The 22,350-nt window shown below is 26.6% G+C and overlaps 1 protein-coding gene and 1 pseudogene across 16 annotated transcripts; one reads left to right on the plus strand and one right to left on the minus strand.

The window, feature by feature from the left end:
- LOC149876693 (uncharacterized) overlaps positions 1–22,350 on the minus strand; it is a 615,724-nt pseudogene that overhangs the window by 214,073 nt on the left and 379,301 nt on the right.
- Positions 172–20,634, plus strand: LOC145191202 (C2 domain-containing protein 5-like). 16 transcript variants are annotated; one of them, XR_016448505.1, is made up of 36 exons: positions 172–2,152; positions 2,289–2,371; positions 3,312–3,398; positions 3,679–3,719; positions 4,379–4,424; positions 5,025–5,109; positions 5,967–6,062; positions 7,912–7,997; positions 8,404–8,473; positions 9,507–9,567; positions 9,676–9,813; positions 10,177–10,253; positions 10,686–10,744; positions 10,880–10,985; positions 11,061–11,175; positions 11,426–11,496; positions 11,575–11,632; positions 13,345–13,491; positions 13,601–13,690; positions 13,879–13,936; positions 14,177–14,230; positions 15,705–15,779; positions 15,884–15,949; positions 16,143–16,223; positions 16,409–16,513; positions 16,835–16,895; positions 17,037–17,098; positions 17,273–17,368; positions 17,641–17,730; positions 17,819–17,903; positions 18,009–18,056; positions 18,167–18,198; positions 18,408–18,497; positions 19,237–19,359; positions 19,643–19,789; positions 20,298–20,634. XR_016448505.1 is itself a non-coding variant. In XM_090075037.1 (36 exons), the coding sequence occupies exons 1-36, from the start codon at positions 2,146–2,148 to the stop codon at positions 20,487–20,489; spliced, it is 2,967 nt and encodes a 988-aa protein (XP_089931163.1). In that variant the 5' UTR covers positions 172–2,145; the 3' UTR covers positions 20,490–20,634. The 16 variants fall into 16 exon arrangements, 10 of the variants coding, with proteins under 10 accessions (XP_089931163.1, XP_089931164.1, XP_089931165.1 ...); XM_090075037.1 differs by having other exon boundaries at positions 18,408–18,476; XM_090075038.1 differs by having other exon boundaries at positions 18,408–18,476; positions 19,252–19,359.

Below are 22,350 nucleotides of genomic sequence, written 5' to 3' on the forward strand. Positions count from 1 at the left end.
ATTAGTTTAAACCATCATAAGTCTTTAAACTGTTTTGTCTATCATCGCAAGCGTCAATTTCCATGACAACACTGTGCGTCATCAAACTCGTTTTTGTTATTGTCGAACTCATCTTTGTGATATTAAAAGTTTGAAAAGTTTTATGGAATTTTTATACCTTGCTGCACCATTGAAAAACTATATGTTAACGAAATATGCAGTAGAAGCGTCTTGACATCTAATCCTGAATAACATACTCAAAACATGAATGGTGAAGCTTTAAGAAATGATGCATTTCACTTCCATCCTTGAAGCAGATTTCAACAGGAAGTAAATCTACGTCTTCAACAAAATCACTTGAATTTAATGATGAAAAGTCCTGGTTTATCATTTACTTTGAAATTAGTTTTGGCTTCAACAAACTCAGTCTCTCGCGTAACGCCCCGCGCCCTTAAGTCTTGCGCATAGCGCTCCACTTTCTTAAGTAAACTATTAGAATCAAGGAGGAGGGGTTCAATTTAGTTGAAGTAAGTTGTTTTTTTTTGTTACTATGGCTTTAGAGCACTCACAGTTAAAATGACTTAGTTTCGCATCTGTTTCGGCCCTTCCCTCTCAAAACTAAATTCTATACAGTCTCCTATTTTTAAACCCTTTAGTGTTTAGCCAGTGGCGGAGCTAGCAAGTAAGTCCAAACGATATTATGGGCCCAATTGTTTTAGTTACAGTTTAAAGTTTCCTGTAAAACCTTGTCAAGCGATATGAATTAAACAAAACATTTTTTGCTCAAGTCAAAGTCTGATTGTGACTACCGAACGACTTGGTTGAATGAACGCATTTCTCATAAAAATGATTTGTAATGTTATCTGTGTTAATTTTTTGATTATAGAAAGCTAGGGAGTGAAAGCCTTTTCACCCCTCATCATCGGCTAGCCCTATCCTTGTAGCATACACTCCAGTACACTCCAGAATTCACTATGCAAACCTTTTTTTAAAACTAAAGAAATTGATTCCCTTCCAATTTCTTGTGTAAAGATTTAATTAACATAATTTTTGGCCCCCTCAAACCCCCAAATTTATGAACAACATCCTTTTTCAGTTGAAACACCGAGAAATAAGAAAAATAAGAAATAAATAAAAATAATGAGAGAGCTTTGCGCCGATATTCTGAAAATTAACCAAAGAAATCAATCTAAACAAAGGTAGCTGACAGAATATTTGCTAAGATATTAAATAGTTCTGCGTTTTTGATTAAACATTGGATAAAATGTCGGGGCAGGAACCTTAAAACCTTAAAATAGACTAAATGATGTTATTTTTGTCTTGTTGGCTCAGAGCTTTCTTTTCCTAAACCAGGATATTGTAGTCTGTGATATTTAATATTCTTTAGCAATCTTTCTGTTCTGGACCTCTGTTCTGGTTATGATATGGTGACCTGAAATATGGTGGCAAGTTCTGAAGTCTTTTTCACTCCTTTCATTTACGTCTTTTACCGTAAAAAAATATGCTTCAGTTTCTTGGTATCCTGGTTACTCTATCTCCTACTGAATTGGTTTTGGCAAGCAAAGGTCCCAAAAGATTTGATGACTTGTTTGATGAGTGGGTTTTTTTAAAAACTGTGGTGAGTGATGTTTTGAAAAACTCTCGGATACTTGAAGTTCTAAGAGTTTGGCATACCTCGTTCCAAAGTCGTTACCTTGGAAATACAGTAGGATTTTTGTTTGTATGTAGTTTTTCAGCCAAGAGGTTGCAACGTTTTCCGCCATGATCATTTTGAAATTTCTTGTTCTTCAACAACCTTCCACAGACATAAAAGGAACAAGAACTTTTACTACCAAACACTAAAATAGGAAAATAATTCAACTTGTGTGGTTAAATGAAAAAATTTCATAGCGGACAATTTTATTGCCACATATTTTTATTCAGAAATTACGCATTTGCAAACATTTAATTCAAGTTTGGAAGTTTCGTCTTCGTAATTTATTACGTAAACATAATTGATATTCGTATTTTCGTATTCACTCGTCGTAGCTCGTTTTTTCGCGGATGTATTGCTAAATTAATTTAAAAAACATGTTTATCTTTTAGAGAGAAACCAACTTGACCATTAAAGTATAAATTTTCATCACCAACTGTATATAAATACTTGAAGCATTTTGGTTACCAAATATGCCAGGTTATTTTGAATCGTTCGAGTTTATTGATCAAAATAGTTAAATATTTTTGTGGTGCCTTTCATTCTCGTTTTTAATAAATATAAATTTCTAATAACTAAATTTTTAAATATTTAAAATATTAAAATATTTTTGTAGGTATAGTTAAAGTAAAGGTGATTGAGTGCCAAGATCTACCTGTGATGGATAGAGCAAGTGAACTTACAGATGCATTTGTTGAAGTTCGTTTTGTTTTATTTTGGTTTTTGATAATAAACAAAACCTTTAAGTAATTAAAATTAATGTTCTCTAATTAATGTTTTATTAACGAACTTCAATTAATATTTTATTAACAAGCCTAATGTTTAGTACAAATGTTAGTTTCAAAAATATTTGAATGAAATTTGTTGTGAAACATGATTATACAAAAGAACTTTAAATTTCAACTAGAACATCCAAAGTAAAAAAAAACTCATTTATAGTCAAGGTTGATTAATGAATCAGTAGCTGCTTAAAAACTCTTAATGCTTATAATATTCTATGGGTTTAAATATGAGTTCTTTAGTTAGAAATTTATAATATCTAAAGCAATTATGACCTCTCTGTATTTTACTGTGTATTATTTGTTTGTAAAAAAAAAAAAAATTTAAATAAATAATTTTTCAAAAAAAAATTTATAATTCTTTTTTTTTTTTATATATAAACAATTTTTTTTTACAAAACAAAGTTTTAGTGTGTCAGGATCTTCCTTCAAATATTTGCAAATGCCTACAATTTAGTAAAATTCACAAAAGAAATTAATAGCTTGCAGAAAAATGTTGGACTTTTTTGAAATACTAATTTTACAGTTTTATCTTTGTGGTTATTCTGGTTTATAATGATTTTTTATTTTGCTTTATTGTAATTATTTATTTATTTTATATTTGTTTTGTTTATTTCTTTTTATAGTACTGTATTATTTGAGTTTTGGTTTTTACTAATAAATAAATCATAGTTATCATAATTAAGTTAATTATCATATTTAAATCATCTCATACAAAACCTTAACATCACGTATACATAAGTCTTTTTGGCTGGTTTTATTGTTTGATTTACAAATCTTCAACATTTTAACGAACATTTAAAGATCTTTAAAAAAATGCGTTTTTAAAAAATTTAAATTTGTTTTTTACGAAAACTTAGCTTCGGATTGGTAATGTTGTTTACAAAACTGATGTTTACAGAAAATCGCTCAATCCTCAATGGGATTCTGAATGGTTTAAATTTGAGGTAATGATTTAATTCAATACTTATTTACTTACAATATTCATCCCTTTTTTGTAACTAAACTGTTGTTCATGCTTTATTAAAATCTAGAATTCTGTTTTTCATTTTTTGTCATCTTTTATGCTTTTATTTTTGTCAACGTTTAAAGTTTGTAAAAATGTGCAAATGCTAATTGCAGCCATTATAAACTATAACCATTTGTAGTAATAAAAATAGCAATAAAAATATGACACTTACAAAAATACTTTTCCTTGGAGATTGTTTAATTGGTTTTTATGAAAAGGTTGATGATGAGGAATTACAAGAAGAATACTTACAAGTCAAGTAAGCAGTGTTTTTTAGTATTTAACAATTTAATAACTGTAACATTATATAGACCTATGCTGAATGATTAGTGTACAACAAAAACAATTTTTGATAAATTAAGTTCTAAGTAGCTTTATGTAAATGTATTGTATACTTTTTGGGACGACCAGACATCTTTTTATCCACTACATTACTAGTTTCATTATATTTTTTAACTATTTTTTTAACTTAACGCTCGTGAACAATTCACATGTTTGGCTATTTTAATTTGACTGTAGCCCCCTATTCAATGTAAACCAATGATGCATCATCTTTCTAAATTGTTTTAACTTCATAAGTGTTGTCGAGTTGATATTTTCTTAATTTTAATGAAATCTCGTGAATTTAATGAAATTGTGAAAACAAAGTTTCAAACCTTGTTTTCACAATTTCAAAGGTAGGAGATTTGATGAATTTAACATAAAGAAAGTTAAAACATAAGTTTCATCGAAAAAGTACAAATGTATAAATGTTCAGTTCGTCTTTTTTTTTAAATATTTTATCAGGTTAAAGTTGTCAAGAAGAAAAAATTTCTTTGATTTTTAAGTTTGCTACGACTTCAATCAAACATTTTTAAAGGTTTTCTTACACTGTTTTGCTTCTTCCTAAATTTAATAAAACATTTTTTAATGATTTAGAGTCTTAGACTACGATGTGTATTCTTCCCATGATGCAATTGGAAAAGTCAGTTAAGCAATATAATTATTTAGTATATGCCTAAAAACATTTTTACTCTTTTTATTTATTGTGAAATTTTTTGTATTTTGCGGCAAAAAATTCATGAAATTTTTGAAAATCTGTTATATCTATGAGACTCTATGAGAGTTCTTACTATCTTAGTATCTTATTATCTAAGTATCTTATTATCTTATTATCTTAGTATCTTAGTATCTTATTGTCTTAGTATCTTATTATCTTAGTATCTTATTATCTTAGTATCTTATTGTCTTAGTATCTTAGTATCTTATTATCTTAGTATCTTATTATCTTAGTATCTTATTGTCTTAGTATCTTATTATCTTAGTATCTTATTATCTTAGTATCTTATTATCTTAGTATCTTATTATCTTAGTATCTTATTATCTTAGTATCTTATTATCTTATTATCTTAGTATCTTGTTATCTTAGTATCTTATTGTCTTAGTATCTTATTATCTTAGTATCTTATTATCTTATTATTGATGAGAGTTTTTATTTGGTATTATTTTTTAAGTACTGTTTAAATTTTTTTCTGTTAATTCAAAAACTTAAAACTTTTATTGGTCTTTGAGTTGTTTTTTTTAGGTTAACATTAGTTTAAATTTGCTTATTCGACAAGATGGCTCCAATGGATTGCATGGACTCTTTCCTATCTATGATACTTTACATGGTTTGTTTATAACTAATTAGCTTTAAAACTTTTCTTTCAGTTTTTTTTTTGTTTTGACACTTCATGATTTTTCAAGCTTTTTAGTTTTAAGAATATAAAGATTTATGTTTTAAGTTTTTTTTTCCTGATAAAGATTCTCATCTCATTATGTTTATTTTTTTTTTAGTTTTTTTAAATTTTAAGAACAAATTTCAAGTTTTTATTTTGTAACTTTTAAAACACATTTTACGTTATGATGCTCCATAATCAGAAACTGTTTTTGATTGTGTTTTAAATTGCACGAGAGCCACAACTTTGGAGGCTATTTATCTTAGTAAGATCAAGTAGAGGAAAACTTGTCCTTTTTGCATCTAAATTTAACAATTTTTACAAAGTTGGAAAAAATCTTTTTTAAACGTTTTTTTTATATTTATAATTCAATTAGCTACTTATTGATAACAGTTAATTGTTTGACAACAAGTAAGTTGTCTTGAAGGCAACTAGTGGTAAAAGTGACCTTATCATTCAATATTTATGTATCATTTATAACAATATATAAGTTATTTATAACAATAATATAAGTTATTTATAAATATTTATGTAACAATTAAAACAGGTTTACTTTAATAAAACATGTTTTTTTTTGTTTGTTTGTTCATTTTTCTAAATATGAAAAATCCTTTCATGTCAATTAACAGAATCAAATAATGCAGCAACAATTTTATTCAAGTTTGATTTTGTACTACCTACAGTTTATTTTTGAAATATTTATTATAAAGAACTTAACAAAGTTCTTTTAATGTTCTGAAGACCAAATATATTTATATACTTATTTATATATTTCCATATATTTATTTTAAGAACTCTTGTGGGTTTAGGTATTCGAGGCTACATTCGTTTGAAGGTCCGTATTCAGTTGTTTTCTGATGCAAACAAATATAGACAGACTTCTTGTGGTATACAATTTTTCTCAGGTACTGTTTGAATTCTTTTTATTTTAAATAATTATTCTTGATTTTATTTTTAATTTGCTGTTTCTTTTTATTTGCTTATTTGATCTTTTTTTATTATTATATTCCACTTTTAATTTCTAATAATCGAGCATTATATTTTTTGATGTATAGTGCATATGTAATGAGCTTCTATGAAAGGTCAAAAATTCTTAAATTAGATATATGGAAATATTTGTAAAGTAATAATCCACTAATTATCACACAAAGTGTTTAAAACAAATAATGCGACACTAAAAGTCACATTATCTTTTTTACAACATTTCATTTTACAAGATGATTTTGATGATTTGAAAATAGATAGAAAAGTAAAACTGCTTTTCTTAAACTTGTTTTGATTTTGAGAGTAAATGTTGGAGGGGGAAGTTTATCTGCAAAAAGTTTAGCCTGATCTTATCAACATAACATTTAAGTAAAGCTTTTAAAGAGCTTAAAAGCTTAATAAGATTTTACTAGTGCTTTTTTTGTGTGCTAAGCTACTGATTTTATTAAACACATGCTTATGATTGATTTGTTTGTATAGTAACATTTGTTACAAAATGTACACATAATCTTGTTAAATGGACAGTTGAGAATAACTATTACAATTGATAGGTGTGAGTACCCTTTGATATACAACAAAGCAGAGGTCTCTATTTGCTCCTTTCATTAAAATTTTGGCACTTACTCTGCCAACTTTCTTAGATAACCTGTATTTTATGAAGTTTGTTGGTTCTTCTCTTTAGTTTTGTATTATCTTTTCAGGAGAGCCTGTATTTTTTTAATGTGGTTTATAATGGGCACATTTGGAGCATTTTTTTTTTTTCTACTCCACAAAATAAATACCTTTCTCTTTTAACAACTCAGTTACACTCCTCTTGTAATGTTGTTGCATATAAAAAAAAGTACATCATCAATATTGTGATGACAGCAGATGAATGATAATAATAGAATATTTAAATTTGTTATTATCTCTTTAAACATTCACTTAGGTATGCTTTATCACACATGGATCACAAACATAGGTATTGAAATTTTCCCAAATTCATTCAAGCACCGTTAGACAAGGCACTTCTTAAAACACTTTCTTTTTATTTTGAGCCTGTGTCAAAATACTCCAAGTTTTTCTTGCATTGACAATATTGTTGACCAGGAATGTTTGATGGATCTTGGACATTATGGGCGTCATCGTCAATAAAAAAAAATTTTCTCACAATTTCCTGCATTTTTTATTTTTGAGTTTTTGCTTCTTTGTTTAAATCCTACCATAAAACAACTCATAAAGCAGTTGTTCTATGGTAGGATTTAAAACCAAGATTTATTTTTTGATATAAAAGTTACTTTTACTAATTTTTAATTTTAAAGCTCCGTTTCTTGTTAAAATTTCATTTTCATGTCCCATCATTCTTATTGAAATTTCATTTTCAGTTTCATTAGGGCAAACTGAATGTCTTGTCATTCTTAATAGACTTGGATTTTTACCGTAGTGTTTCAAATATGTTGCCAATGTGATCTTCTAACATTAACTTTTTTTCTTGCCCAATTGTTCTTTATAGTTTTTTAATATTCTATTACCCATTAAATGTCTGTGTGCGTTTCTTGCTTTTATTTACCATAATGATGCCAATGTTTTTTCAAACATTTTTCAAATCGTTTTCCCCAAAAGTTTATTAGTTTCATAAAATTTTGTTTAGACCAATAATCAATTTTTTAAATTTACTGCAAAATTAGTTAAATCTTTAAAGGTTTTGTTTCAATTCATTTAAAGGGATGGAGTACACGCTTAAAAAAACTAATTTCAATTTTTCAAGTTACAAAATGAAATTCTTTTCAGCTCATTGTGTCCCGTCTGGTTATGTAATGACAAGTATTCAAGGTTTTGTTGATGAGTTGATTGTCAATAATGACCCTGAGTATCAAGTAAGCTGCCTATTTCTGGTTCTTTTTTTTTTTTTTTTGTCTAAATTTGAAACTACTGTTATGTTGTTGTTGCCGTAGGGAAACTAGTTCTGAAGCATCAAAAACCATTCTTGTTATAACTTAGAATTTCCTTTTTAAAAAACTTTAGTTTAAGCTAGCAGCTTGCATTTCCTAAACACATTTTTTCTTGATTTATGCTGCTTGAAAAAATAACCACCTAAAAAAATAACAACTGAAGTAAAACTAAAGTAAACAGAAATTAAGCTCTTTTATGCTAAAAGTTTGTTGATGTTTTAGAATCCCCTTTTTATTGTTGCTGGAAAAAGGTTCTTTTTGCATTTGAATAAATTTCTTTATGAAATATGTTTCAAATAGTTCTTTTTAAACTTTTTTTTTTTTAAAATAGTGGATTGATAAAATACGTACACCTAGGGCATCCAATGAGGCACGAATTCGGCTTTTCACCAATTTGTCAGGTTCTTTATTTTATTCTATTTTTGTACTTTAAAAGTTTAAATGATTAATCATTAAAACCTTTTTTTTTGTTATTTTTTTTTTCTTTTTTTTTCTTTTTTTTATAATTAAAGTAGTAAATTAGTTAACTTAATTAACAAAAAATAATGTGCTTTTATTTTTTTAATTAAAATTTTTGTAAAATAGGACCTTTTAAAAAAAGTTTCATAAAAAAACATTAAAACATTCTGAAGTCCCATTCAGTTCAGTATTCAAATAGATTTTAAATCCTTTTTTTTTTACTGTCAATATTTTTTTAAGTGTTCTGCATTATTTTTGAAAATGTTGTTTATTTGTCTTCAGAAATATCAAAACTCTTTCCTTTTTTTACTTGATATTATCTCATATGTAATGCAACCTTAGACTTAATACAGAGCTTAAAAATTCTTATTAAGTCCAACGCATCTGACGTTGCTGAGTGACACTGGACTTTAGGAAAAAATTTTTTAAAATTTTTTGTTATTTTTGTTTGTTATTTTTGTAAATTAGATTTTTAGGATTTTGTAGACCATTATTTCTTCCCTATCCTCTATCATACTAATTATCAATTACAGCAAGTACATCTTGAAAATGATCTTGACTGCAACATCCAGAATGGATTTCTGTTACTAATTACATAGCGAAGACATTTAAATACAAAAGTTAGAGAAAAAGACTCTTCCTGCTTTTGATTTCAGCTTTTCGGAAATCTCATTCACTTTTTTTTTGTTGTTGTTACATAAAAATTATGTTTAGGTAGAAAACATTGACAAATATCTTTTTCTATGTTCTGGATAGAAACGATTTTTTTTTTTTTTTAAATTTGCTGTAAATACTTTTTATTATTTTCAGTGTTTAATATATTGGTGCTGAATATCATTTGATGAATATCGTATCTTAAATGCAAATTAGTGTCTTAGAGTTTCTGGTTAAGTTTTTTCTGGTCAGAGTTTTTATAAAAGCAGGAGCATATTTTTTTTTTTTTTTTTCTGATCTGTATATAAACAAATTTTTTAGGTGAGATAAAGCGTAAAATTGGGTTAAAAGTACTTGAGGCTGGTGGCAATGCAGTTATTGGGTAAAAAAATTTTAAGGCAATTATAGTACATTTATTACTCGGTAATTAAAAATTAAAAAAATATGCTTTATTTATTGAGGCATCAATTTTAAAGGTAGTTATTTATAGGTATTTGCAACATATTGACTTGGAAGGTGAAATGGGTGTAGTTATTCGTGCTATCGGAACATCAGTCACTTTGGTCCGTGAACTAAATGATACATCTCGCCGTCTTATATATCAAAAGTCAATCGATCCTGAGTCAAGGTTTTCATTTGATTGATTAGTGAAGTTCAAACAGCACATAACATCAAACAACCAAAACCAAAAATGTTCATTTCGCATAAAAACCAACTGTTTGGAAATTTTGTAAAATTTTACATAAAATTTACAAAAATTAGAAAAAATATTGTGCTGTGTAATTGATGATGAATAAGTTAGTTTTAAAATTATAAATGCATCATATGACATGTTTAAGAATATTAAAGCTTGTAACACTTCAATTGTAATAGTATTTTAATTTGTATTTTAAACTTGTTTTTTCAATTAATAACAATTGTAAAGTTATACAATTTAGGATTTATTACCTAAACTTTTGGTTACTAATTTAATAATAATTTTATCTATTAGGATGTCAAGAGATATTTGTCATGTTGATTTTTTTCGGAGTCGTCAGGTTTCCATATCTTCAGAACATGAAATCGTTGGTAAATTCCTTTTTTCGTTAAAAAATCATAGAAATACTTTTGGCTTGTTTGTGGTAAAGTTTATTATTAAAAGAAAATTAATATTTAAGATTTAAGAATTTTCCAAGAATTTTTCAATTGTAGTAGCACTGTATAAATTATACTAAAAAATACAAAATAACAAAAAATTTTACAAAAAAGTTCATAATTAAAATTTGAAAAAAAAACAAAACAAAAAGAAAGATATATAATCAAATAAAAGATTTACATGCAAATGTAAAAAAGGTAGAAAAATTAGTGGAAAAAAAATTATCAAATCTCAATTTAAATTAACTTAAGATGTGTTTTCATAGTTAAAAAGTATACATTTATTGCTGCACAAAAAACATTAAGTTTTAATGGATTGGTAGTCATTGCAGTTTTTGTCAACCTAAAACTTTTGTATTTTTAAAGCTGAAAGTTCTGACCTTAAAGCAATTCTACAAAAGGCAAAGTCTTCTATGGATGAACTGGTATTTTTGTTATTTTTACATCATCCAGCTTTTATTATCTTTCTTCACCAGCTTCTCTCAGCCTTTTTTAAATTCTTCTAACAAATTTTTTTAAATTTTGTTGTTTTGCTTAAAGTTTTATTACTTGTTATGCAGGTATTTCCTTTTTACACAATAAAAAAGGCACCCCCTGGGTTTATACTGCGCATTGGGGGAATGGTTTCATCTCGCTCAGTCAAACTATTAAACAAAGTTACTTTAGGTATAAAATTTGTTTTTATAGATTTTGATTGGAAATATAGTTTTCAGTATATACAAAGTTTAAAGTCCCCTTTAGAGGAAGTAGATACTAGAGACAGTTGGTGGAGGGAGCTGCGCACTGAGATTCGTTTGCATGCAAAAGCATTTGGATGCCATGCCGTGATTGGTTATTCAGAGTATTCTACAATATGGTTTGTGGTTTTTTGAATATTTATAGAATTTTATCTTTTTTACAACATTTCATTTTACAAGATGATTTTGATGATTTGAAAATAGCTAGAAAAATCAAACTGCTTTTCTCTAACTTGTTTTGATTTTGAGAGTAAATGTTGGAGGGGGAAGTTTATCTTCAAAAAATTTAGCCGTAAAATGTTTATTCAGTTTTAAATTTGTTAAACATTTTTAAAATTATAATTTTTTTTTTTTTTTAATTCATTTTAGTGATGATTTGGTAGTTCTGACTGCATATGGAACAGCAGCTACAATACAGTTAGCAGATGAACGGTCTGATGGTTAGTTTAACCTAAATGTATTTATCCTGGAAAATTAACATAGTTATAATAACTTAATACTTGCATAAAAAAATTTAGTTTTGGCTGCCGATGTTTCTAGCAGTGTGGAGCTTCTGGATGAAGAAAATTCACACAGGTGATTTTTTTTTTTTTTTTTGCATTTTTTTTTTTTTTTTTCTTGCTCCCTGAGTTTATTATTAGATGCCATCTTCTGAGATGAAGTTTTATTGGATATCATCTTCTAAGAAGAAACCAGGATTGTTGTTAAGTCAATAAACTTTAATAAATAAATTTTGCAAAAATAAATTTTGTAAGTAAATTTTAGTTTAAGTTTATTGAGTTTTTTTTTTTTTATCATAACCTAATAGACATGCTTTTCATAAATGTGATCTCCAGCGGAATCCTGATTGAGATGAACTTAAGATTGAAATAAACCAGAAATTCAGATATTGATAATAGTTCTTTAATAAGTCTCACAGCTGTAATACAGAAGTTTTTCTACATACTTATAAATTTTTCTACATATTTTAGTATAATTTGCTTTATATTTAGCTGAAAGGAATGAATGCTTTATTTGGATTGACAACATGTTTGCATTTGTATATACATTTAATCTGTATAAATTTATTAAAAGTTGCAATTTTGTTGACCATTTTTTAAAACTTGATGCCCTAATGTAAATAATAACATAAATATTAAAAACAAACTTATTCATTGGTATCTTTGGAAGTTACCAAACACACATAGTTGAGTGAGTAAATGTTTAAAATTTGTAAAATTCATTTTTTGAATGTAAACACTTACTCTGAGAATTTATTAGCAATATCTTTTTTTCCCTGTTTTTACTTTATATTATTTTTTTAAATTCAAAAATTTAAGAAATGCATTTATTTAACTTAAGTACATATAATTTTATTTTTTTATTTTTTATTGTCATTAAGTTTTATTATTGTTATTATTATTATTATTATTATTATTATTATTATTATTATTATTATTATTATTATTATTATTATTATTATTATTATTATTATTATTACTATTATTTTTATTATTATTATTATTATTATTATTATTATTATTATTATTATTATTATTATTATTATTGTTATTATTATTATTATTGTTATTGGTGTGGAAAAAAGTTCTTGTAGTTTTAATGAATATATTTTATATTATGTTAAATAATATTTATATTATGCTAAAATAGAAAAAATGGTGTTCAAACCTCTAATGGCAATTACTTTGGTGAGAGAAACGATTAAAAAAAAGAGATTAAAAAAAAAAAAAATACAATATTTGTATTATGTATTTAACAAATATTCTTAAGAACCTTAAAAAATTTTTCACACTCATATATCAAGAGTTTTTGAGCTTTAAATATTTTAGGCAAAGTTAAGCAGAATTAAGTTTATGACTCATGTTTTCAAATTGTTAGATGGTAGTTTATTCTCAAACAAGAGAATGCCAGTTGTATGCATCCACTTGTAGCATGAAGGTACCCCCATGCACATTTGGTATTTTGAGCGCTGTAAAATAAAAAACATAATAAATATCAAAGTGAAAGTTTTTGCAAAACTAAGTTAAAAAATTTGGCATTCTTCTTTCCAAAATTTTTTTATTATTTTAAATTTTTTTAAAAACTCTTTACTATATTCATTTATGATGTGTAAATGCTTTCATAATTATGTTAGAGATGTAAATATTTTCATAATTATGTAAATATTTTCATAATTATGCTCGTAATGTAAATACTTTCATAAATATCTAGTGAAGTAAATAACTTTATAATTATCATATAACATAAATAAAAAATTTGATTTTTTCTTTTTTTTTTTTTTTTTACAGAAAAGTACAAAGACAAACTGAGTTTGATTCATCTTCAGTGACATCAAACTCACATGCAAGTCTTCCAAGCTGCCATGTTTGTCATGTTCCATACGGTGATACTGACCTCTCTTTACCTATAACACTTTCACGGTGTTTAATTTGCAAGTGTGTTTTTTAGCTCTCTTATTTTTAAATTTGGTATTCAGAATTTTTCAGTCAAAAAAAACCTTTGTGCTTCAAATTTACATTTAATTTTAAAAAAATTAATTCTTAGACAAGAAAAGGTTCCAGATGTCATTTTTTCAACCATTGAACTTCCAGAAGATTTACCAATTATAGGATCTGGGTGTATGGTTCAAGCACGGTCTGTCTAATTTAGTTTTTTCTATTTAATTTAATGATAAAACTTAGTGATAACATAAAATAATAAAACTTTTTGATAAAACCAAGTTTTGCGAAGTTCCCAAGAAAAATCTACTAAATTTAACTCTTGCAAATGCCTAATTCACTTATAGTATGCAATTCATTTTTTTGTTTTTTAATGAATCATAGTGTAATTCGTTGTAAGAAGAAAGATAAGGAGGAATCCAATGCTGAAAATGTTGGACAGGTGTGTTTCGATTCATAAATATAAATGCTATAGTTTTATAAAGTGACTACAATGTTTTATGATTCTTTGACAAAGATTTATTATTATTTTATCAGAACTTAATAAACCATTAAACTTGAAATGGAGGCCAGAATGAAAAGGAAGCACTTATTAGATTTTAATCATTATAAGTATTTTTTTTTGGCTGCTCTTTGATTTTTTTAGTAAATAGAACATTAAATTGAACCTATCATCTTTTAGATTCTTCCATTTATAGAGTTCGACTTACACCAGCAAATGATCAACAAGCTAAAGGTAAAAAATGTGTTGAATTATTTTAAAATCTCATAATTTATAATTTGAAGTTATAATACATTTTATATATCACTTATAACTTTTAAGCATTCAACTACTATAATATAAACACTACAAATAAATGTTTCCACTTTCTTTGATAAACAGAAAATTTGTGCCAGGGAAATTTAAAATAGTAAATATAGGGTCATAGAAATTCTTAAATGCTAAAATGAAAAAGGACAAAAAATTTTTTTTTTTATATAAGTTCTAACATAAGCAATCGATAAAAGCATGGTTTGTTAGCAAAATTTTATGATGTCTGAATTAAAACAATTATGTCAAGAGATGAAGAAATAAGTTGCAGTGTTTGTGAAGAATACCTCAGATCTCATTAAGCATATGATACAAGAAACAAGTTTGCTTTCTTATACTAGTATAGCTAGGATTTCACTAGATGCAAGGCAGAGCTTTCTTACACTAGTATAGCTAGGTTTCCACTAGATGCAAGGCAGAGCCTTTTTAAATGTATTTTCAATATTGTCTGGAGAACTATATGAAATCTTTTTAATTTTCTCTGACAGTCAATATAGTCATAGTATATATGCTGAACAAGCTGGAGAAAGTACACACCACTACTAATATCAAGTGTTGAAGCAATACATATGGCAGTTGGAACATGAAGACCATAGAGTTTGGCTAAAACATAAAATCATATTTTCATTTAACAAGTACTCTTGTTAAAGGCCTTGGATATTGGCAACATGTTCAAATATTCACAGCTGTCACGCTAATAAACCACAAATTAATAATTTTCAAGTACTATATTCATTTGACAAGTCTCAGGGGCTGATCATGGGGATTTATTTCAATCATTTATTTCAACTGCAAGCCAAACGTTTGTGAATAAAAGTTCCTTGAAAAAGAATTTTCAAATAAAATAGCAACAACATATCAGAAATTCGGAATATGATACTTCTAAACGTTTAACCAAATTTGATGTAGTCTTTTTAGAGCAAGAGACTACATACTTTGCACTTTACTTTGACATTAATTATTTCTTTGTTAAATGGAAAGAAATATATCAATTAAATATTCTTTTTATCTTGTATTATCATTTTGCTATTTTTATTATTATTATTATTATTATTATTATTATTATTATTATTATTATTATTATTACTATTATTATTATTATTATTATTATTATTATTATTATTATTATTATTATTATTATTATTATTATTATTATTATTATTACTATTAATATTATTATTATTGTTATTATTATTATTATTACTACATGTAAGCTTGTATCAGAGCAAAACAGTGTGAAATTTACTGTGATGATGCTAGGTAATCTTTTTTTAAAAAGAGTATACAGTCACTGTCATCTGCAGGTCACTTTCATCTGCAAAAACAGAAAAAGTCCAAGATTGTATTAGCTTTTAAATACATTCCATTAAGTAATATTTACACCATCAAATATTTTTAGCTGAAAGGAATGAATGCTTTATTTGGATTGACAACATGCTTAACAATGGCAGAACAGACAATCATTGGTATTATGGTGAGATATTAAATATAGTAACATTTATTTGAAGTTCAAAAGATTTCTGACCTTAAAGCATTATAGTAGTTATGGGTTCCTAAGTGTATTTTTTATTTAAACAGACTGGAACTGCTGTTTGTATCTCTGCTTTGCCTACACCAAAAATGTTTTCCCATTCTGATTCGAAGGTAAACATTTTTTAGGCTTAAATATTTGCTTTAAGTTTTTAGTTTATGTAATAAATATATTTTTGTCAAAAGTAAATATTTTTTTTGTACATATGTGAAATTTTACTGTAGAAAATGTTGTTTTTTTAGTTTAGCTATTGTTTTACTATTTTCCAATTATTTTTTTAAATACTTACATTTTCCATTTATCTAGATAAATGAAAAAAGTGAGATTAAAAGGAAACCTGACTTAAAATATCAACAGCATCACAGTTTCAAAGAACTAAGTTCAAATGTACATTTTATTATTTTCAGAATTGTTTTTTTTAATTACGGAATATTTTTTACACGATATCAAATTTAGATTCATATTTCCTTACAATTTTCTCAAAAACAAAAACCTTACAATTTCTCTGACATTTTTACTGTTATTATTTTCTTAAAATATTTTTTTAAATTGTTTTTACTTATGTCTATTAGCATCTTAACATCACTCAGTCTGATCAGTCAGGTAATTTATCCCAAAGTATTAAAAGTGGAAAGCCAACAATATCTGGTGATGGAAAAGAAATTAGTTTTATGGAGGTTTATATTTAGATATTGTTTTTATATACCTTTCAAATTTTCAAGAAGAGATTTATTATCTATCCTTTTGCATGTATGTATTTATGTATGTATGTATGTATGTATGTATGTATGTATGTATGTATGTATGTATGTATGTATGTATGTATGTATGTATGTATGTATGTATTTATGTATGTATGTATGTATGTATGTATGTATGTATGTATGTATGTATGTATGTATGTATGTATGTATGTATGTATGTATGTATGTATGTATAAATGTAAGTTTTCAAGCCTAAAAATTGAAATGTATGATTTCATTTATTTTGTTTATTAGCTAGATGACCTTAGTGATATGGATTTGTTACCCTTACTTTCTGATCCTGTGCCTCAGGAAGGTTAGTTATCATATCGTCAACTTTTTATTTCTTTTGTTCAATAAATTATTTTGAAATTCATTTTCTTAATTTAAATTTTGACATCATGTGATTTTTGTTCAAAAAAATATCTTGTTAAAATCTCTTGGCTTTTTTTTTCAGGTTTTAGTATATTCAACACACAGACAACTCCTGGTCAATCTTTATTCAACAACTATAGACAGGCAAGTCAAAGAGCAGTTTTTTAGAGCTTATTTTGTTTGTCCTAACTGTTTATCTGTTCTCAATTAAATTGTCCATTTTTTACTGAACGAACGAATTTTTTTATTTAACGAACGAATTTTTTAACTGTTAAAATCGATTGACTAAATCTGAAATGATTTTTTTTTTAATTTCAGCTTTTATCTGTTTTCAAACGCGTCAAAATTCCACAACAAGAAGAAAGTTTTAAACTCAGTCAATGGCTAGGATCAACTTGTGATAATTTAATTGTGGTTTGTAGCAATGGCTTATTTTATATTGATAATTTTACCTTTTTTTTGTTTGGCAACATTCAATTCTGATGAGTTGACTTTTCAAACAATGGAAAAATATATTTCAAACAAAAAAAAAAAAAAAAACTCTGGCAACATTTATTACTTTAATTTATAATAATTGTCATAATAAAATATATAGTTAAAAAATATTTTTTTCTATTTATAACAAAAGCTTTTATGACAAACTGCTGTTTAAATTTATTCTGGTATTTTTATGGGATATTTTTTAGGGTGTATGTTTGAAGATGAGGTCGCATACACCTTGCTGTTTAATTAATACTTCGTTTTATTTGGGAATCGATGATGACGAGTATTTTCATGTAAGAATGACACGATTAATAGCTCTCATACATGAATTTATGTATATGAGTTTTATTTTTTTAATATTTGGTCGTTCTAATAAAATAGATCATGTTAACAACTTTTGTGGTTGGAAACGTTGAAAATGAAAGCAAATCTAAAGTAATTGAAGCAAAACAAATCTTTGATGCTGGCAAGTTTGTTTTTTTTTTTTTGTTTTTTTTTTTAAAGTACAAAATTCATTCAACAATCTCTTACCTTTTTTGGTTAAATTTTCCTGCAAACATTGTCTTGTTAGGTCATCAATCGATGGAAGAAGGCATATGTGAGGAATTTAATAAAGAAGGTAAATACTATTTCGTTTTTTTTTTTTTGTTTTGTTTGCTTCTGTTATTTAAGTTGAAGTTTGTTTGTTTTTTTTTTTGTCCATTTGTTTATATACATATTTTTTTTTAGCCGTACCAAGTGAAAACAACACATCGCGTATGGTAAAAGTTTCTTTTTTACATCATCGCATAATCGTTCTAATTTAACTAAATTATCATAATTAACCCTTCAACTTAATCTTCTTTTTTGCTTATAACTTTGTCAATTTATTTTCTTATTTCTTTTATTGGTTAATTGTTAAATAACTAATTTTTATTAACTAATTCGTTGTTACACTAATAAATCAGGATTAATTTCTGACTTCGTTTAGTTTTCATTAAAGCTTTCATCGTCATGGCCCCGTGGACATTTTAGTCTTCTTCTGAACGATGCTTTTAAAGTATGTTAATACTCATTCAAGGTAAACTGGGACCAGAGATCTTTAATTCATGAATTGTGGAAAAAAAATCGTTGACTTTTCAAAATTCACACATTGTCTATACTAATTATAGTATCGAGAGTATATGAATGTTGAGCGTCAAACGTCGTCAAAATTCTAACGTCGTTAAAACTCTAACGTCGTTTGAATGTCAAAAGGCATAATCATTATGATGAATTATTGAAAGTATTTGAATGTTGAGCGTCAAACGTCGTCAAAATTCTAACGTCGTTAAAATTCTAACGTCGTTTGAATGTCAAAAGGCATAATCATTATGATGAATTATTGAAAGTATTTGAATGTTGAGCGTCAAACGTCGTCAAAATTCTAACGTCGTTAAAATTCTAACGTCGTTTGAATGTCAAAAAGCATAATCATTATGATGAATTATTGAAAGTATTTGAATGTCAAACGTTAGGAATGTCTGTTTGAATTCAACAGTGTCTGCAATAAGTAATTTATCTGATAAGTTTAGAGCATTTCTTGAAGAAAGAAGTGTCAATTTTTATTTTATCACTTTAAAATTAAAAAAAGAAAAAAAAAAATAGATAAAATGTAATCATTCTAATCGTTCCGAGACTTAAGCAAATATCTTAAACACTAACCAATAATATGTTAATAATATTAATATATTAATATATATTATTAATAATATGTGTCATAAAAACATTAAACGCTTTGCAAAATGGAAAGAAATTTGTCTGACATTTTTAACTCTTAGAAAACTAATTTCCAGCCTCAAGTAACAGTGTGCACTCTCGACTACATCCCAAACATGGGAGTCACTTCTTACCTTGGGAACATTAATATGTTCTTGATAAGAGAAAGTACAAGCGTGAAAGAGGTATTTTTTGCTAATTTTATGTGTGTACTTTTTTATTAGACGTCTACTTGTCTTTTTTTATATTTTTAAAATTATCTTCGTCTATTTTTTAAAAAGAGAAAGTAAAGATTTGTGACGCACAATTTCGGCATGTTTGATGTTTCAACACATAATCTACCTATATTGATTCATGAGTGATGTAATTTAATTAAGAGTTGTCATACATTTACTTATAAAGAAGGGTGCAGTTGCTTACAAATTAGGGTGCAACTGTTGATATTGCTAAGTGTGTTTGTTTACACAGGAGGGTGGATTGGGTGTTTTTATGCAACAGTTTATGAATGAAATTCACACCATCGTGCGTGCACACGTTTTTTCGTTGAACGGAAATGCTATTATGTCATTCAAAGTAAATGAAATAATGTTGTCATTCAATCCAGCAAAAAACCAGGTAGTTATTTAGGTGTTTAAAAGTGATTTTTGTGCGTGTGTGCGTGCATGTGTGTGTGTATGTACATTATATATATATATATATATATATATATATATATATATATATATATATATATATATATATATATATATATATATATATATATATATATATATATATATATATATATATATATATATATATCTGTGTGTGTGTATGTATGTATGTATGTATGTATGTATGTATGTATGTATGTATGTATGTATGTATGTATGTATGTATGTATGTATGTTGTATGTATGTATGTAGGAACAATTTGTTACTCGTAAGTTTCCATAATTTTTCGGAAAATAGTTAAATTCTTATTTCGATAACAATTTTTAAATAAATAGAAATAAAAAGGATAATCTCAAGATGATATTAAAAAATTAAATTGAAGCAGTTTTAAGCTCAGCAGTATAATCTCATTTTGCATCTCGGTTTTTTGTTTTGGTTTTAACTCTTATTGTTACATTATCTTTAACAGGCTCAAGTCCTTGTCAATGTAACTGGGGATGCAGCTTGCGTAAAGCAAGTCGATCCCTCAGAAATTCTTCATATGAACAGTTACTCGCCCTCGTCTGACATCAGCTCCTCCCCTACCACCCCAAGTGCCCCTGAGATAATAGAAGAAATAAAATACAAATTAGATCGCGCTGTTTATGGGACAAACGTGTAAATAAATGCGATTTTTGTAAAAGCGAATCGTCGTCAAACAAACGGTAACCGATTTTTAAAAAAATATTGGTTTGCTTGCATTGTTTTAGAAAAAAAATACAAAGCTTTAAAAATTGGCAAGACTTTGAATCAACCTTAAAAAGAAAGAAGTGAACGGAAGATAGAATGAAAAATTATTTTGTAAAATTAAAAGTTTTATTTAAATAAATTTATGAATTTATTTAAATCCATTGAATTTTTATGAAAATTTAATATATCATTATTAATAGAAAACAGTTCATTAAATTCACAGTGTTCTGATTTTTTTAGGTCCCCCTTAACTTTCACCCTGGCATTTCTTTTAGCTCATAAATTCCAAAATTTCGAGAAAAAAAAAAAAAGAAAGGGAGGGGGGGTTATACCTAGATGTAGTTAAAACAGTTTTTATAATTTACATCCTCAGAAATTGTCCAAATAAATAGTTTTAGCTGGTCTGTACATTTGATACAGTTAATAAATACCACTTTTTATTATTATTTTCCCATAAACTTTCCCGCATCGTGCTGCAATGAGTTTACATTTTCCCCCGTCTCCAAGGTGTGGTTTCTATGTATTTGAATATCTATCAAAGGGGGGGGCAACTAAAAATTAATGCGAGACACCAGATATTGGTACAGTGAGACTTGGTACTAACCTTTGTTAAAATTGAATTTATGTACTAAATGTTTTTTATCATTGATTCGCATCCTTAATAGAAAAAGGTTTCGTCGTTTGGCATTGTCAATTGCTAGATAGTTATTTCATAATTATTGCATAAAAATGTAATGAAATAAACAGGCTTAATATAATTTCGTTAATTTGGATATAATCGTTCATAATGTTGACAGTTATTTAACTATAAAATGTTTAACCATTAGATAATCGTCAATCCAAGAAGGCGAGTGAAATTAAGTTTTATTGGATCAACTCGGTTGTACGGTTTTTTTTTAAGTCTTTACGTACACGTGATACCAAATTTTTATCGCGTTTGATACTGTGAGAATTTTTCAAAATGTCACCAATATGTCATTTATTTTCATACCTTTCTACGGAAGTTGTCAAAACTGTTAAGATACTGCACAGAATACATAATACAATTATTCTCATTTCACTCAAAGTATTAAAAAATGACTTGAAGGTTACTATTTTGTTTGGTGTTCTCTTGCATTTAAATTTTGTTTCGTCGTAATTACCATTTAGCGGTTTTTCGAATAATAATGACTAAAGTAGAAATTTTAAAAATCTTCGCAGCACAATTCTTCGGTGTTTCATAAGGGGAAATTTAGAGATTTTTGCTTGGAAAAACCGAGCCTCTAGATAACTTTAGTAGATTCTTTTATTTTCAAGAAAAATTTAATACCTTAGTTTCTTCTTATTCAACAAATTCCTTTTAATGAGCAGCTTTTTAATACAAACGAGATTCAGAACATAACATATTTTTCATAAGCGTGCTCAAAAAATTTTTATGAGCATGTGCGATTTTGCATGTGCGTTTTATGTGGAGTGCAATAAGAATTATGCGCGTGTGCGATAAGAGAACGTTTGAGTCGTTTTTTTTTTATGCGTGAGTGTAAGTTTTTATTAAGTGAAAACCTTTTTATGTGTATGAACTTTTATCGCTAGTGATCCATAATTAGTATAAACTTTCGCGTGGGCGTGTAACATTTTATGCGTTTGCAAACTTTAATTGTGTTTAATAATAATTCTTGTGTAATCTTTTACAGAAGTATAATTATTTTTTTTAAACGATTTTGTGAGTAAACTTAGAACTTTTCCAACCTACAAATTTTCTTTTGCTCTCTTTAGATTATTAGTTCTTAATTTTAAAAGCGAGTGAGAAAAAT

This window comes from Hydra viridissima, unplaced genomic scaffold (assembly GCF_058129835.1).
Source record: "Hydra viridissima isolate aposymbiotic clone 2 unplaced genomic scaffold, HvirCarnegie_v1 scaffold_18, whole genome shotgun sequence".
Lineage (NCBI taxonomy): Eukaryota > Metazoa > Cnidaria > Hydrozoa > Anthoathecata > Hydridae > Hydra > Hydra viridissima.